This window comes from Fulmarus glacialis, unplaced genomic scaffold (assembly GCF_000690835.1).
Source record: "Fulmarus glacialis isolate BGI_N327 unplaced genomic scaffold, ASM69083v1 scaffold6816, whole genome shotgun sequence".
NCBI classification, from domain to species: domain Eukaryota; kingdom Metazoa; phylum Chordata; class Aves; order Procellariiformes; family Procellariidae; genus Fulmarus; species Fulmarus glacialis.
Window position 1 is genome coordinate 17,915 of NW_009217396.1, and position 17,760 is coordinate 35,674.

Genomic DNA, 17,760 nt, shown 5'->3' on the forward strand with positions numbered 1-17,760 from the left:
AAAGGTTTTTAATATCTCAACATAAATCATGATCTACATTGTGTTTTCAAACAAATCCTCATCTATCATGACTTGCAAGTATGAAAATTATTTATCCTGCTAACAAAGATCTCTTGAAAATTTATGTTCTGATTTTGGGACAATATCTACTTGCATTACTACTTAAACCCCAAGTTTTATGCTTAACAACATTGAGTGTCAGGCACAGAACAAGTAAGTACGATTTTGCCAGAATGTGTGGGTCCTGAGCTGCTGCTATCCCACCCTGAGCAGATGGGTTATTGGCCGGGCACAGGAACTAGTGTTCCACTTCAATGGAACATCCTACTGGATTATTTCTGTCTCCCTGAATTCGGGATGATATGCAGTTTAGAGCTGATCTTGCATTTAGGTGATGTTAACAGCGACAGTCTGAAGAAAACACATTTTTTTTGTGTAACCTGTGCAATTTCATTAGCTCAAAATGTTGTTCAAGGCATTATCTTAAAGACTTACTTCACCAGCTTCTGCTTTTGTGGATTCCAAATACACGTGCTAGGAAAATACATACAAAATTAATTAATTTTGCATATCTTAATCATGCTGCCTTGCTAATTTAACACACATTTTTTCACCTTTTTTAAATAATTTGGCAGCCATTTTTTTCAGTGATAACATTCAGTATTTCTAGCATCCATAACATTCTCAGATAGTTTGAGTGCTCGCACATTCACTACAAGGTGATCTTGAAATAACCTCGTAGAAAGCTGTTATTTTTAATCATGCTCTTTCACCAATCAGACTATCCACTGTTTTAGCCAGCTTACTTGTAAAGAATGCTCTAGTAAGTTTCCAGAATTATTGGTACCACTGTCTAATGTATTTCATTAATGTAAAAACCCATACACGTACAAGCATTCATCTTTCATTTTTAAAGTAAAACCTGAAGTAGTGCATTAGCTATCATAGAGCTTGCACAAAAATAGATGCTCACCTATAATGTTTCCAGTACTATTTTTGTTTGCCCACAATATATCTAACTTGTATTTCCAACACAATACTGTACACCAGGATAGATTAAACTTTTATGATTTCTTTTCATAGTGCCTAACCACTTCTGGAGAAGATGTTATAACAAGTTAAACAAAAGTTTCACTGAACAAAAGCTCTTCTTGCATGATTCTCTATATAACTACATCAACTAATCTAGTATTTGTACATTTTTGTCTATTGACCTTGTTTACTTCTGAAGTTAATGACATTTATTTGAAATTACTACATGTTCAGAGACAAGGGGGTTTTTTTTAGTTAATATTTAATATCATGAACAGAAATTACATGATTTTAAAGGAAGCAGTTAAGTCTTATTTTTGGACTACTGACCTCAATGGGTGCTAAAACTTCCACGCGAAGCATGAAATTATGGATCTCTCTCCTACAAATCATCATATGAGAAGCCTTGAAGCAAGAGCTAACTATAACAGCAAGAGGCTGGGAAGATCACTGCTGAAGTAAGGTGAGAAAAAATACAGACCTATAGATCAGGGCAGGCAGGGGAAGAAATCCTCAGCGTGTGACAATTAGTAGGAAGCACAACAATTTTTAATCCTGAAGAAAGTATTTCTGCTTGACAATGTTTATTGGCAAGATTTACAAAATTTTAGTTTGCTCAGAAAAGGTTTTGCCCATCATTTGAGCCAATGAAGCCAAATGGACCTACAGCAAGTCTCCACAAAAGTATCAGTCTTTCGTGACAAGTGCTAGCCCTTCTGCAACACCACATTTCCAAAAATGCCTCAAGGATCGCTATAAGGGACCATGCCAGCGACCTGTTCCAGGCTGAAGTCCTTAACAGGCAGTGCTATGGCTGGTACCTGAGTGCCATAACACAAACGTCTTGCATACTATTGGTGGTAAGTTGTTTTTTTCCCTTACAAAATCTAGATGACTTCTGGTGTATATTTTGAGGCTTGAGTAATGTCCTACTAATGCACAACTATATATTAGACAGAGACACATCCAAATCTATATTAAATCCTTCTTTCAATAATGTTCAGATACAGTGAGTACCACAGATTAATGGCGTTTCTGAAAAAGTAATTCAGCGTGTTGGTTTTAGACCTGAGCTAGTATCATAAAGAAGCTAAGAGCATCGGACAGGTCTTCATATAGCACTAATGACAGCTGTTCTCTCATTTTCAAAGAGCACATAACACTGAAGTAATCCTCAGTCTTAAGTTCTCCATTAGAATGATAAAAACATGAGTCTATCTTTCCCAAAGTATCATGCCTCATAAGGAATTTGATCTGAATTTAGTATTATGCAGTTACCTACTGAATAATGTTGAAAGGCCGGTTGGGGGAAGCAGGGAACGGCCATCCATGCAGCACTGCCTCTGGAGATGGGCTGGTTCTACTGAACATCACTTGACTTCCCATTTAACAGGAGGACACTCCTGTTTCCTCCACAGGAGATTTCCCTGTTGCCACACTGTGCTCCACTGGAATCTCCTTCTACCATGAATTCCTAAACTGAAATATCACAAACCTTCCAAACGTCACAGCTCTGAGAAAACAACTTCATTCACATCTTCTCTTTAAGTTGACCTAGTCAGACGTTCACCAGAGGATGAAAACCCCTTCCCGGATCCGCTCAGGTGTAAAGGATTGACAACACACACAATAACTTCCAGGGGATTTCAAATGACTGGTTACTTTACAGATTCGGGTGTACAGATCTACCGTACAGCACTTCCCGAGACCAACCTGAGATCAGAAGTATTCTGGGCATGTTCCTATTAGACTCTGGAGAACAGAGATTACATTCCGATATTCCCAGCATTAAAAAAAAAAAAACCCTCTGAGATGGAGTTTTTTATATGGAAAGGATTTAGGTAGCATAGAGCTCACACTCATTTTGATTATCTCCTTTTTCTGCTTCCTTAGGCACTGCCGTGGGAAGATGCAGATTTGTGCTGAATGGAAGATGCAACAAAACCAGTATTTCATGATCACTCATGCTTTTAATTAAGAGTTTGTCTACAACTGTTTTAAAACATACTATTTAATTCAACAACTTAAATAATCAGCAGCTCTGGCTTTTTCTGCAACTGAAGTATTACCAGTGACTAAAGCATGAATCTCATAGAAGGACCATTCCCGCTGCAGACATTTCTTTAGGCCTGCAGACCTACACTGCCCTCAAATTTCTCCTTTACACACGCTCTGTAATTAAATCTACACTTTTACAGTGAAAATAATATTGAAATAGTCTGTGATAACAGCAGCACAATAATCTCTAGTTAAGCTTCACTGCAAAACAAAGAGCCTTGAGACAATTAGCAGGACATACACGAGTAGAAAACAAGAGATCTCTTGCAGAAAGCAAACATCTTTGACACCAAAACTCTCAGAGGTTACACAGAGAGGAAGAAGTTAAAAGGGAGGAGATAACAGAGCACTGGGAGATGGAAACCAAGCAGGTACGAGTGAGACTGGAGCGAGCACTCATTTCAATTATAGGAGACACATGGGAAATAAAAGTTTCCTCCTTTACTTAATTTCTTTCACTGAAGTAAATGGACTACCTAACAGACCACACGTTCAGTTCATCGGTGAGTTTGGGATTAGGAGTGGCAGTCCGTACAAAGCTGCTAGAAAAGGGTCTATGCAAAAAGAAAGTGTAAACTTTCCTAACCAACATCATCTCCAGTGTGTGATCCAACCTGCTGTGCAACAAGTCGAATAGCAGCACAGCAGGCACTTTCTAAAAAGAAAGATTGGATTCTATTTATTCTTCCCTCCCATCAATAAATGTAGACACATTTTTATCATCCTCGCAGTCTCCTGACACCTGAAGCATCTTTCCTGGGAGCAACACTTCCTAGCCACTACCACCAGGCATAGAGGCTGGAACAGAATGTATTTATTTTATCCTCAGCTGTTGCAACTGATCTCTTCCACCTTCTGTCCCTCCTTCCTGCTTTTCTGCCACCTTTGACTTCCTACTATCTGCCTTTAAAAGTGCTCAGCTTTCCATCTCCGAATGCAAGATGAGATGAGAAGAAAGCATCTTCTCCTGTCATTGAGATGGGCATCCGCAGCCCACATAGTACTCTACAGCAGCGCTGAACTAGACAGGCTCATTACGGAGCTGCTCTTCTCTTCCCCCAGCCCCAAGGATGGAGCAGAACTGCCCATGTCTTCTCCCACAGTCAATGGAGCTGGCAAAGACTCTTGGCTGAAAATGTTTTTACAGGTAGGAAGACCACAGAGGTCACCACGCCAGCCCTGTGCACCTTGTGGGCCGTGTCACACGGAGAATCGCTCTGCTGATCCGCAAGAGCACTCATGTTCTGGGCATGCTCATCATTTCCACTGATGAGCCTTTATACTAAAAATAAATTAATCGATTTTGAATAGTGTCAGTGCAGACAGTTGCCTTTACCCTAACTGAGCACTAGGTAGCACTGTCACCCTAAGAAAGCGAAGAGAAGCGCATCAACATGGCAATTTTTTTCCCTTCTGAGACCAGAAAAGAAATGACTATGTAATCAGAGTAAAACTCTTATTTGTAAAACTACTTAAAATACAGCTACAGTCGCAACATTATCATCACCTCTGATATACAACAGCGGGTTTTTTCTTTTTCCTTTTTTGTTTCTAACATCAGAATTCATGATCTTAAATCTTCACAAAGCAATACTGAAATTTTGCACTGATGTTTTTATGTTTGCAACCATTTGATGTAAGAAAATATGATTAAAGATGATGATGGAACACCTCCACAGAACGATCACTCAGTACTCAAATTATCTAGAGATCTAGCAAATCATCTCCTCTACCTGTCACCATCCTGAAGAAAAAAAAAACCTGAAGGTTTTAACTAGCAAAAAAAATCTCAAGGCAATAACTAGCTAAACACAAGCCTCTTGAGACAGTATAAACATTAAACCCGGATTCAAGAGTACCAAAAAACCAGTACGCTGGGTTTTTCATGACCTTTGCAACTTATTAGTAATCTACTTTAGCAAGGGGCTCTGGATGGATGTATACTGAATGTCACTGTTCCAGCGCAGTCCCCAGGAGGCTTTATTTTGGTGGTGTGCTCAGGAATCTTCTATACTTTCCGACACTTCGGAATGCATAATTTTATTTGTAGTAAGTAATTATTTTAGATTCAGCACTCAGATTTTACTGCAGGTACATTATCTGAAAGCTCATCCTCTCCAGAAAGGGTCTGACAGCAAACTGAATGTTGAAAGGAAGTACTTTTCCTGATAATTTAATGATGTTTGAGTTGTAAAATGCAGCTATGACTAAGGGGCTGTTCCTGGAGCCCCAAAGATTTTCTTCTATTCAGTATCTTGAGAATCTTAATGGTATTTTTTTCTCCTATGTTAATAACAGAACAGCTTTAATGAAGCATGGATGAGAATTAAAGAGTCTTCAGTGATTAGGCAATAGAGGGTATTTCAAAGCTCATATACGGGAAAAGATAATTTTCTCCATTTCTAGGGTATGGAAGGGAAATAATGGTGAATTTCCAACTTCAACTGTAAAAGTCTCCTTTGTCTTCTCTTATGCACGCCCAGGTATTCCCAAACCCTGACTCACAGAGCCATCATCTCAATGCAAGCTGCTGGCAAAGGTAGGAGCACTGAACATCATAAATTGAGGGAAGTTTTCAACTTCCCTTCTCAAGGTTTGTGCAAAGTACTTGTACCTCAATAATGATACTGACATGAAAAAGCTAAAAATAAAAATGCAACCCTTTTGTACCCAGAAAAACAAAGTATTCTCTTCCTCCCCGTTCACCCCATTGACAAATTATAGACTTTCATCATAGATATGTTAAAACTTTCTGTTATGCCAGTGAAGATCCTCCTCCTGAGAAAACATGTGCAGGATAAGCACAATGCAACAAAATCAGGAGCCAAACTATATATTTGAAAATAGGAGCTGGTGTGGGATCAATTGCTCTACAGATGCACCAGTATGGAAGGTGCAGATTAAACAGAGGTCCTGTACCAGGTGGGACAAGTGCTCGCAATCTGTTCTTATTGTCAAAGAGCAGAGGGATCACTGGGAAGTATTTCTTCCCCTCCTCTGGGAGCTATGCCTCACTGCGGCCATTCCCACATTCATGTCTTGACTGCAGAAATTGATACACAAGAGGCAATATTCAGATTTATGAGCTGCATTTGCACGACGCTTTGAAGCAAGATGCTTGCTTACCATTAGAGGTGTATGTCTTACAGTTTGGGAACCTTTTCCTTTAACCAGGGATTTGGGTGTTGGATAATCGGCATGTGTTATTTCAAGACACTATCCAGGCAGGAGGAAAACTCCTTAAGTTCTGGTTCAGACTTGAAATTTCTTTTACAGTTGCAAAAAATAAGCATGAGTTTGACACACACACCCTTCTCCCCAGATAAATAAAATTCAGCAAACCAACATCTCAGAGTTCAGTTCATTAAGGAAAGTTTTGCTGAATACAGTCAACAGCTAAAGACAGGATATACTACATCTTAAAGATTCAGTCAGCTACAACTGACTCACCTTTCCTGCCTCTTATTATCTCTTGAATTCCATCTGAAGCAGCTAAAAACCTGGGCACCTTGCTTAATTTCCAAAAAAGCTAGAATTTCTCAGCTTGCTGTTTTCTCACAATAGCCATCTCCCTGAATCTCTCCTATTTCAGTTCACCAAGCTGCCACACTTCATCTCAGAAGATCAGAGCTCTGCACCACCCGAGATCTCTTTGCTGGCCATTACCTGTCCTTGCCTCTCAGTTACTGTCCCCAAAGTCCACGTGGCAAGGAATCCTTCCATTCACTACTCGGCTCTCTTCAGTGGCTCACTTCTGCACTCCTTATTGCAAGTCACTAATATGAAATGCATTTGAAAGGAAGAACGAGGAAATAACCAAGTAGAGTAACCCTTCACTATCAGAGCCTCTTGACCATTTCCAGTTGCACAGCACTAAGCACAAACATTAGTAAAAACATTAATTTACAGCCACAAGAAAATCCACTCGTGCACTCTTGGATTTTGAACTCTTTCAAAATCTAGCACCATCTGTATAGAAATGATTACCGTGAACAGGGACAACACAGATTTTCAAACATTTTGTTTTCAGTTCTTGTCTTACAAGGCACTTAAAATTGCTGCTGCCTCCTCCTCATTTGGTATGTTACTACTTCTGTGGTACAACATGGTATCATTAAAAAAACCCCGAAAGAGCTAAATATTGCATACAGTGGTCCCAGTCACATATTCTTCCTATAAAAGGATCACTTCTGCCCTGCATATCTCACTATCCATACTTGTGAAACATCATTCAGTCTCAAACAAGCCAGGAAATATCTAGCCTTCTACAAGTCAGACTTGAAATTCAAGTGCAGAATTAGCACAAAAGCCTTCTGCATCGTTAGCTAAATTGAAGCATCTCTTCCAAGTGCTAATTCTAGATCTCTGATAAGGTGAAAATAGATGATGATTTAGAAACCATAATTTCCAAAGGTACAGCTAATGCTGCTGCAAGAATACAAGTTCTGTAGGGCACAGGGATGTATCAAATCCCACTGGAAAATTAGTTATCAATTTTTTCCTATAAGCACACCCGTCTAAATTGGTCTGTGAGACTGAATTAAGAGACCAGAGTTTGGAGTCTGCTATGAAACAGCAAGTACTGAATAAATTTTTTAGCACATTCTCAATAACTTCTCTCAATTGTATTTCCAAGAAGGGTTTCTATTAATCTCCTTCTAATATTCTCATGCAAGATTTAGCAAGGAAACACTGAATAAATGTGCTTTGGAACTGTATGAATAATTTCCTAGAGTCCTACAGAACATGAAGGGACAAAGTATTTTGTGAGAGTATTTTTGCTTTCACAAACAAATTAAACCTCTCTGAATTGACGATGTAAATAATTCAGCATTATTCCATTTACTAAACTGGGAAGAAGTGAGGCAGAGTGTACATCTTTAGGAGACCATTGTGTTTTGCAACAGAGAGATGATCCCACTCATAAAGAAGTCTCACAGAATAGCTCCAATTCATGCATTGCGTTTGTCTGAAAATGTTGAACCTGTCAAAAGGAGCACCCAAAATTGAAAAGAAAAAAAAAAAAAATCAAGAAAAAAAAGTCTCCTAATCTGTATATTTCATTATTCATTGACTGATATTTTCAAATGTACAATAAGTCAGACAGGGCCTCCTAAGCCCTTCAGTGCTTTGAAAACCTCCTCAGTCAGTTTAACTGATACATCAGTTCAGGAGGCAGTTTATGAACAGAAGCTTCACAATAGATACACCAGTGTGAGTGTGTATGTGTGCGTGTCATAACCTTGCCCACAGGCCCCTCCTAAAGAGAATTTTCTAAAAAAAAAAAAAAAAAAAAAAAAAAAAAAAAAGATAAAGAAAATCCTTCAAAGGAGACTGTGTTTTCATCTAAAAAAGTAGATAGTGCTACATGGTACAAAATCTCCACTGGGTAGTGGTCATTAAGTGCTCTTACCCCAGGACTGCAACGACAGGAATAGGTAAATGTCAAAAAAAGAGAGTAGGTGCAAGTCACCAACAAAAACAAGGACAGCAACCAAATACATACTTGCTTTGATACATCATTTGGCTTAAACAACCTCATAGAATGGACGTGCTTGTATTGTCTAAGAAAATAACACAGGTAGTACAAGAAGAGAACTCCAAAATGAAGGAGACTTTTTTGCAGAGATGGTTAGCAAAATCCTACCGTACCTCCCGTGCCGCAGTATCATCACGTGCTTGTCTCTGCTACCAGGTGTAGCGTGTGTGGGTGGGGGTGCTTTCAAACATAAATTACCAATAAACACACATTGTATTTAGTGTCAGGGAATTAATTGAGCTTTCCAGAATGAAAGCCTTTTGGCACAAAAATGATAAACCGAGGTTGACCTACCTGAATGGGTCCCACTGACATCAGCAGGTTTTTCAGTTGGACATCAGTAGTTGATGAAGAAAGCCCTTCAACTGACACAATACAGGGCTGAGGTTTGCACTCCACCACTCGCAGGTTCTGTTTATTTGGCATCAAGCGTCCTCGGCCCATCTGGCCTGCTACTCCTCTGCCTCTCCCGTGCATAATGACCTGCCAACAACAAAAGTAACAGTATTTTGATTTACTTACCTAGTGCTTCTGCTCACTGCATTTGACAGACAATACAAAAGTTGGCAATTTACTTAAAGACTTGATTAAAGTATGCATTGACTTAAAACAGCTTGTTGCTGTTTGCCGATTTGAAAGGCCACTTATTAACATATTCATCCACTGCTTATACAAACCTCTTTTAGAAGGATAGCAAGTTATATATTGGTTTATATATATCTATTGCATTGAGGCTAAAGGCCTCAGCATTAGCACAGATCAACCAAGCAATGGAGGGTCTCAGATCAAAATATTTAACCTAGTTTTCAACACTGCTCACATTAGCAGCATGTGTTCAGCTCCCACATTTTGAGTCTGGCCAAAAAAACCAATCAGTGATCCCTCTTCCCTTTTCTCTTCTCAACCCATGGATAAATTTAATGTACCCACAAGACCAGCAAACTGCTTCAAGTGCCTCCAGTCTCTACTGCTACCAACTCTTGGGCTGTTATCAGGATGGAGTACTCACATATGGCAAATAACTTTAAAACAATTTTTTTCGAAGTTCCTTTCCCCCAAATCCTGTAGGATCTGGCACCACAGTATCCTCTGGAGCAGGAAATGTGTGGATTTAATTCTTGTAAATTAACGGTCAAACAGTCGGAGAGAGGAAAAGTAACAATGAAACAGGGTAACAAACATTACACAGAGTTAACACTCAACATTGAGTTAACAGTTAACGTGGTTTTTCAATTATTCCTACTTGGAAAGCCTATGGAGGGTAACGACTGTTCACGCCCCTCCGCATCAGCAAGGAAACTTTATCCTTACATGAAGCAGGAAGGTTGTGTCCAACAGTTCAAAACCAAGATTTAACTTAAAAGCCAAAATACCAGCTATTTTCAGGGAGCATGCCAGTTTGCAAATGCAGAGAAGGCACACGCCAGTGCAACCCGAATCCTCTCCCTGCCTCCTCCCAGTGCATGATCAGTGCAAAAATCCAGTTACGAGATCACCAACTATTTTGAGCAATACCAACTTTGAGGATCGACCAAAGAGCATCCTGAAACAGTTGCTGTGTGCTCCTATGTATGCAGGAAACAGCCGGAATAAAAGCTTAAGCACAACTTCAGAATAACTCTTGGCTTTAAAGCCCGAAAGCACGTTGGATACCATTTCCTACAGTAGCTATCTTGGGACGCACGCGTTTCCCCCAGGGAGTACTGTGCTGGCCAGAAAGTCAGCAGATGAAACAACCTGCAGGCATCTCCAGTCTGTGCTGGGTACTAACAGGCCTCTCTAGATTAAAAGCTTTATATGCAATTATGCATCTCCTGGGTCATGCAGCCCTGTGCTAGCAATTGACAAACAGAATGCTAGTTATTAATAGAGCAACACAGCTAGACAGTAAAACTTCTAGCAGCAATATGCATCTAAAAAATCACCTTTTTAGGTTGATGGATTCCCTGGATGTTTTTGACTCCTTGAGGAGCTGGTGAATGGATCTGTGCCTGCTGCTGCTGTTGGTGCTGCTGCTGTTGCATTCCCTTTGTCAATGTGACCTTCCGCACTGGCTGCTGTTTCGGCTCCGGGGGTTGCTGGGGCCGCTGGGGCTGGCCCTCTGGGTGAAAAAAGCCAGCATCCTCTCCCCCCTGCTGAAATCAACAACACAACAGGCGGCTCAATGTCCAGGCACTGCAAACCCTCGCCCTGAGCAGCCTCCTGCCGCATCCAGCTCACTCAGCACAGAGAACGCCCATCGGTTTGCCTGCTAAAGCAAACCAGCGGCCGTGGCAGGCGTGTGCGAGGGAAATTGTGCTTCAGTCTAAAATAAATCCACGGTATCTGAAATACGGTTTACTTCGTTCAGACTTTATTGTAATTACAACATTCGATAATGCCTTTTCATATACAAAGAGGCAAGGTGTTTTCACTTCTCTTTCCAAATCATTCTTTCTTCCAGGGTTACATGTGAACTATGGTGTGTGTTAGTTTTTTATTACTGTTTTTTGTTAAGAGAAACATACACATTGCAGAAGAAGCAGCAAAGAACTGTGAAGGCTGGAAGAACCAGGCAAATACTCTGCTCCTCTTTAAAACTCCAACCTCTCCAACCTGGTATTTATTCTGCAGCGCATACTTATTCTGCCAACTTCTACACCACCAGCCTTTTAAGCAGTCTCCTTCCTCAAACACTGTCTGTACTTGGAACAGTTCTTCCCCACGTTGGGTTTTTTTTTTCCCCCTGTTTGTTTTATAAAGCTGTTATTATAGATATTTATAATCTCAAGCACAATGAAACACCGCCTCAGTGCCTCTCTCATCCAACTCCTCTAGCTCTTTCCGCTACATCTCTCAGTGCAATCAAGCATAGTAAAAGCATAAGCTGAAAGCACTAAGAAAGAAATTATTCCCTTCCACTGCCTCTACCCAAACAGTTCAGTTTTCTCTACAAACAGACAGGTGATTGTCCTGGTTTCGGCTGGGATAGGGTTAAATTTCTTCCTAGTGGTGTGTTTTGGATTTAGTATGAGAAGAATGTTGATAACACACTGATGTTTTCAGTTGTTGCTAAGTACCCTGCTAGCACAAGGACAGCTCCCATGCCTACTGACTGAGCTAGGTACACAAGATGGGAGGTAGCATAGTCAGGACAGCTGATCCAACAAGGGATATTCCATACCATATGACGTCACGCTCAGTATATAAAGCTGGGGGAAGAAGAAGGAAGGGGGGACGTTCGGAGTGATGGCGTTTGTCTTCCCAAGTAACGGTTACGCATGATGGAGCCCTGCTTTCCTGGAGATGGCTGAACACTTGCCTGCTGATGGGAAGTAGTGAATGAATTCCTTGTTTTGCTTTGCTTGCATACGCGGCTTTTGCTTTACCTATTAAACTGCCTTTATCTCAACCCATGAGTTTTCTCACTTTTACCCTTCTGATTCTCTCCCTGATCCCATTGTGGGGGGAGCGAGCAAGCGGCTGTGTGGGGCTTAGTTGCCAGTTGGGGTTAAACCATGACAGTGATTCTTGAATTTGTGTCCCACTGTCCAGGTCAGATCAATCACTGAAAAACATCCCATGGAGCAAGAGACAGCAGAGCCTGACAAAAGATCAGGTACTTTTGCATCTATAAAGTGCATCATATTATTGCATGGTTTCAACAGCAGTATCTATACCTTGACTGGACTCCAACTTTAGAACTCAAATACTAGTGATCATACTATCTGCAGGGGGAAGGCTTCGTCTAAGTCTCTAACCAACCTCAGGTAATCCTGCAAAAGCTCTCAAACAGAAGGCTTGTCTAAAGGGTGAAAAAAAAAATTATGAAAGCATCTTTATTTACATAGGGTTTTTTTCCCCCCTTTCCTTAAATATTCACAAGTCAAAACTCCTTTTGCATCTGTAACATATGTCACGATCCAGAGGGTTTCATACTAACTGGCACGCTTCTTGAGGATAAGGAAACAATATACAAGGCTGCAGAAGGAATAGGTTTACGGTCTAAGAGCGAGATTATCTTCATTGAGAATATAAATCATTACCTCTCTACCGGGATTAAACAAAATCAAAAGAAACACCTACTGAGGACTGGTTATTAAGTCTCTTTGCTATCATTTGAAGAGAAATAGTCCGGTACAGGTGATATGTAGGATAGTCTCATGTTTGCAAGTTCACTAGTTCACAATTCACACCCTGAAACCAAGTCCTCTGTATTACCAAGTATGTGCAGGCAACAACTTCTCAAGAACTCAACTACTTAAAATCCCAGACAAATCAGCTTCATCACCCCCTTGCACCGTCTACACTTCAAAAGCACAATCTGTCATAGGGAAAATCTTGCAGCTCTTCCCACTTAAGGACTTTTGTCCACAGTGTCCAAAGTGAGAAAGCAATAGAAAACTGCATCTAGTTTTTCCACTTCTAATCACGTATGTTTTTCTTCCTCTGCTAAACTGAATGGCTCCGTTGCTTCACAGAAGATTTTGCATATAAACCTTTGAGAGCAGTAACTAGTGAGAAATTATAAAGCTTTCCCTTCAGAGTCTTTCCTTTCAATTACTGCTCAAAAATATAAAAGCAACAGCTCTCCTCTCCTGAAAAACCCAAACGTATGCACACAAACAAAACCTTACCAGAAAACCAGCATTAAATCCTCCTCATTTTAGTATTAGTTCCAATATCAGCATCACCATAAGCCCTATGCCCTGATCAGATAATTTCTTTTATTCAACCCTACAGCAGCTGGAAGATGATGAAACTAAAAGGAACAAAAAAATTCTAGGAGGAATTTAAACGCAGTAATTGGGAGTTAAAATCTAATCTCTGCTAACTGCCTGCTGTGAAAAACAACCATGAGTATTTGCAACCATTTCTTTCCAAATAAAAAGCGACCCAGCACATAGGAAGAGCATCTGAGAGCAAAGCCCTCGGGTACAAAACACATCGAACATGCTCATTACTGAAACTTCAAAAGCAAACAATCATTTCCCATAAAAGGCTAGGATGGCCAACAACCACCCAATATTTAACCACCAAGCCCAATTATCACCAAATAAAACTGTATAAACCAAACACACTACTATAACAGAGTCAAAGGCATAAGCACACAACGTTGGTTCACACTGATGAAAAATTTGACTGGGTTTGTTCCCTGCTGGGGTCTTAAATGCCACCTTTGGGCTTCACTGCTAGCATGATGCTCCTGCAAAAGTCTGAAAAGGTAGAAACATCTCCGGACTTTTTAATGAATTAATACATTTCAGAAATAAGAAAACCTATACAAAACAATAAAAAAAGTCCATAGGGTAAGAAAAGGGGATGGAGCAAGGTCTGCTTGTTCCTGCAACAAGGAGGAAGAAAGGGCAACTGGATCAACCCCTTTCTTTATACTACTGCTCTGAACATCTACAGCTTTTCGAGATGACTTGAAGAGGGGAAGCAGAGATGAATCTGCAGCACCACTTCTCAAGAGAGGTCCATGAGCGAGCGAGTTGTTGCTCAAGGACTAACAGTGCTCCCTGCAAGTCAGCATTACATTGTTTCCCATTACAGGGGTAGCCCTGGCTTCAACCGAAGACAAAATTCGGTGGTTTTCTTAAGAAAATGAAAACCAAACGTGACTCCTAGGTCACTATGTGCCTAACAAGCAAAATGACACAGCCTCAGATAACATTTAGCATCAATTCTTTCTTCACTGGTTAAAGACATGACAGTGCAAGGACAAGCACTTTCTGAGCCAAAATGAACAACCTATGTAGTAGTATTCAGTGGCAAATTAGACCCACCACCACCATCATCCTTTAAACTTCTTCTATGCGAAACACTTAGTGGCTTCTTCAGGCACATCGGTGAAGAGCTAAGTCAAGCAGAATGCCCACAAAGAGCTTTCAACATCTGGACTTAAAGCTGTAAAACCTCAGAACATTACTTACAGGTCACATGCTCATATGAGAACATTAACATTTTGGAGGAAAAGATGTATGATTGTAAAGATGACCGTACATATGTTGACTCCTGATTTTCACTCATGAGTATGCAATAAGCTGGCACCCAGAAGGTAAATCAAAACACACAGCAAAGCTACAGGCAAGCAGGTAAGTGAACTGAAGCTGTATTGCAGAAGCTACCCAAAAGGACATCTAAATTGGAGAAGCTAAATTGCTAGCATCTCTTCTCTTGAAATGTCTCAGTTCTAGCTCATTTGAAATCAACTTTTGCTTTTCCTAAAGACAATTTCTGTATTGCTAATTTTTCATTAGCTTACATCAGTGCCCTTCCCAAATTTAAACACGTAGCAACAGAAGGAGGTATTAAAATTCTAAGTCTTCTCTTGTCAAAATACATTTTTATCTGATTTTTTCTATAGCATTTTGGGATGTACAGGATAACACTAAATTTTCCAGAGATGCATCTATTCATCATCATGGCCTGCCTCATACAATTTGATGCACAAAGTGCTGAAACCAGGTAGAATACTTCTCAGTCCACCACAGAGACCTGAGATTGATTGATACAAGCTCTGAATTTATACTGCAAATTTCCTCTGCAAGAGTCCTCTGCAGAAAAGTGAATTTCCATTCTTTGTCTGCAAACCAATAAAGGAAGAATGTTTTTCTGTTATTGTCTACTGCTTAATTTCTGTATTACAAACCATTCTGACATTCAAGCTCTGAATTTCCAAGTTTTAGAAAAGGTCTACCTTCCTAACATATAGCCAGGAAAGAGTTCTCTTGAATGAAACTTTACCATTATTAAGTTAATTCTGGAGTAATGAAAATGCCTTTTGTTTAAGTGGCAGGAGTTCTGTTCAGGGGAAAGTACAAAAACTATCTTTCAAATTTCAAGTACTGCAAGATTGTTAGCAGTGCCAAAACGACAAATTAATTTCAAATACTGCGTGTAATTAAACAAAATCCAAAGATCGAGGCAAAAGCATTTGATCTACATGGTGAATGGTTTTTCTAACTTCTACTGTGGAAGAGTCTGCACAGAGTTTGATCTGAAACTAGACTAACAAAAAAGAGAAATTACACCATTCAATGGCCATGAATTTTAGAACCGATTCCCTGATACTTGTCGAGGCTGTTTTTCAATAGTGAGACTCTCTCACTCCACACACATATAGTCAGTGTTGTGTTTTGAAAAACATAAAGACCATTCTGTCAAATATGAGATCAGAAATCCTAAAAGCAGAATTTTATGAGGGACTGCTTGAATTTAGCAAGCTGAAGCTCTCTACCCTATCACAATCATTATGACAGTTTTACAATGAAGATGAAGTTTATTTGCCACCAACATTAGCAGGACAAATTTATTTATAACAAATGCTTTAAAATGTAGTGATAAAAATGCCTATTGATACTGTCAGAGCGGCTTGCAATTTGACAGATCAAATCTTATTTTCATTCTTAAACCCCATGAAGGAATGGTATCACCAACTTGCATTCTGTAGTGAGCAAATTGATTAATCCCCCTCTATAGAAATCTCAACTCTTGATTACACCTATCAGACGTTAAGCAGCATTATTCTAGAGTGACAACACTTGACAAATTCCCAAACCATTTTTCTCGGCCTTTGTGGCCCTGCTAGCTTGTATTAACCCTGATGAAAAATTAATTTTCCTTATCTTCTACTAAACCCCAAAATCCAAATCCGCCAAACTGGCAACTCTTTCTGTAAAGGTATTATGAAAACCTCTAAAAGATTAATTGCATGTCTTCAGGTGACATTAAATTAATTTCTGTACTCGTGACAGACATTTGATACTCCGTACTGAGAGGACAGATAACATTGTCAGGATACACAGAAGGACAGTGGTGCAGTGTCCCAGGGCAGCCTCTTATGAATTCTCCTTTCGATAAGGCCATACTTCACTGTCATTGGCACTGTTAGTGATCTTGCAGCCCATAGACCTCACTGCACAGGTTTCTATTAACTACCACAATGCTGCGTCTATCCATGTAATCTTTATAAAGCTAATTCAAAATCACCCAGTAGTAAAGGGATGCGCATGCTGGATAAAGCACTTAAAGGAAATAAACTCTGGTTGATTTGTGTAAAAATAACAGAGAAAAGCAAAATGTTTTCATCTTTTCTTAGATGCATTATAACTCAAATTCTCTGTAGCATGATGAAGGCTTAAATCTCGCAGGGAAATCTCCATCCAAAAATGTCTTGTAATTGATTTCCTTTAAGAAAGGAGAAACCCCTCATCTGTTACCAGTTTAAGTCAGTATTTCTAGAAATGAGTACCTCCACAGTATCACAGTAGTTAAGAAGGGGAGAAAACCATCCTTTAGGTTATTAAATTCATCTTCCCTTCAAGGACAAGAGAAATTACTATTCATCAGCTATATAAGTTTTCACATGTAAACCTGTATTTTACTAATACTGCAATGGACTATAGTAAAGAAGACAGACACCTACACAGACAACTGTGATCCCCATGTAACAAAGAGAGAAAAACAGTAAAGCAAGAACCATGTAGAACAAGAAAGACTATCATCTAACATATACGAGTATTTTCTCACTACAATTATCAGAATTGTATATTAAAGGCAAGCTCCTAATAACGAGCTATGTCTCTTTGACTGGTGCTCGAAACGCTTTACCGCTTCCCTAATAATTAGCTATGTCTCCTTGACTGGTGCTCGAAACGCTTTACCGCTTTGATTCGGCCAGTTGACAGACTGGGGACCTGGGAACAGGAAGCCTGATCACTTGCCAAATATCCCACAACCGAGTGACATGACCAAGCACTGTTTCTGAACAGTTGAAGATCTGTTTTCAATCTGTCAAATGCCAATGAGAAACACCTGGAGACTTTTTTAAAAGGCCTTCTAAGAATTTAAAAGTCTTTTTTTAAATTCAAGAATAGCAGTACTTAGAAAAACTCCTGCTCTCCAGCCTGGCTAGAATACACTATCAATAGACAACTCATCATTAACAACTGGTTTAAGACATACTAATGGTCTGGTTTTGACTCAGAGTACACACAGAAATAATCTACATCAGACTACAAAACAATCGAAGCATTCCCTGTTCACACCAGAAAAAAGACACTTCTGGTGATGGTCAGTGAACTGTGGGTTATTTTTCCCAGTCTAAAAATTTTGCATAGGGCAAACTTACCTCAAACAAGAGCACC

The 17,760-nt window shown here is 39.7% G+C and overlaps 1 protein-coding gene across 1 annotated transcript in view; it reads right to left on the reverse strand.

The window, feature by feature from the left end:
* LOC104078122 (RNA-binding protein 33-like) overlaps positions 1-17,760 on the reverse strand; it is a gene marked incomplete at its 5' end in the record, with an annotated part of 38,397 nt that overhangs the window by 4,637 nt on the left and 16,000 nt on the right. Inside the window, 2 exons of the mRNA XM_009579645.1 lie at positions 8,924-9,112; positions 10,555-10,764. Of these exons, the coding sequence (XP_009577940.1) occupies positions 8,924-9,112; positions 10,555-10,764 (399 nt within the window). The remainder of the gene's footprint in view (positions 1-8,923; positions 9,113-10,554; positions 10,765-17,760) is intronic.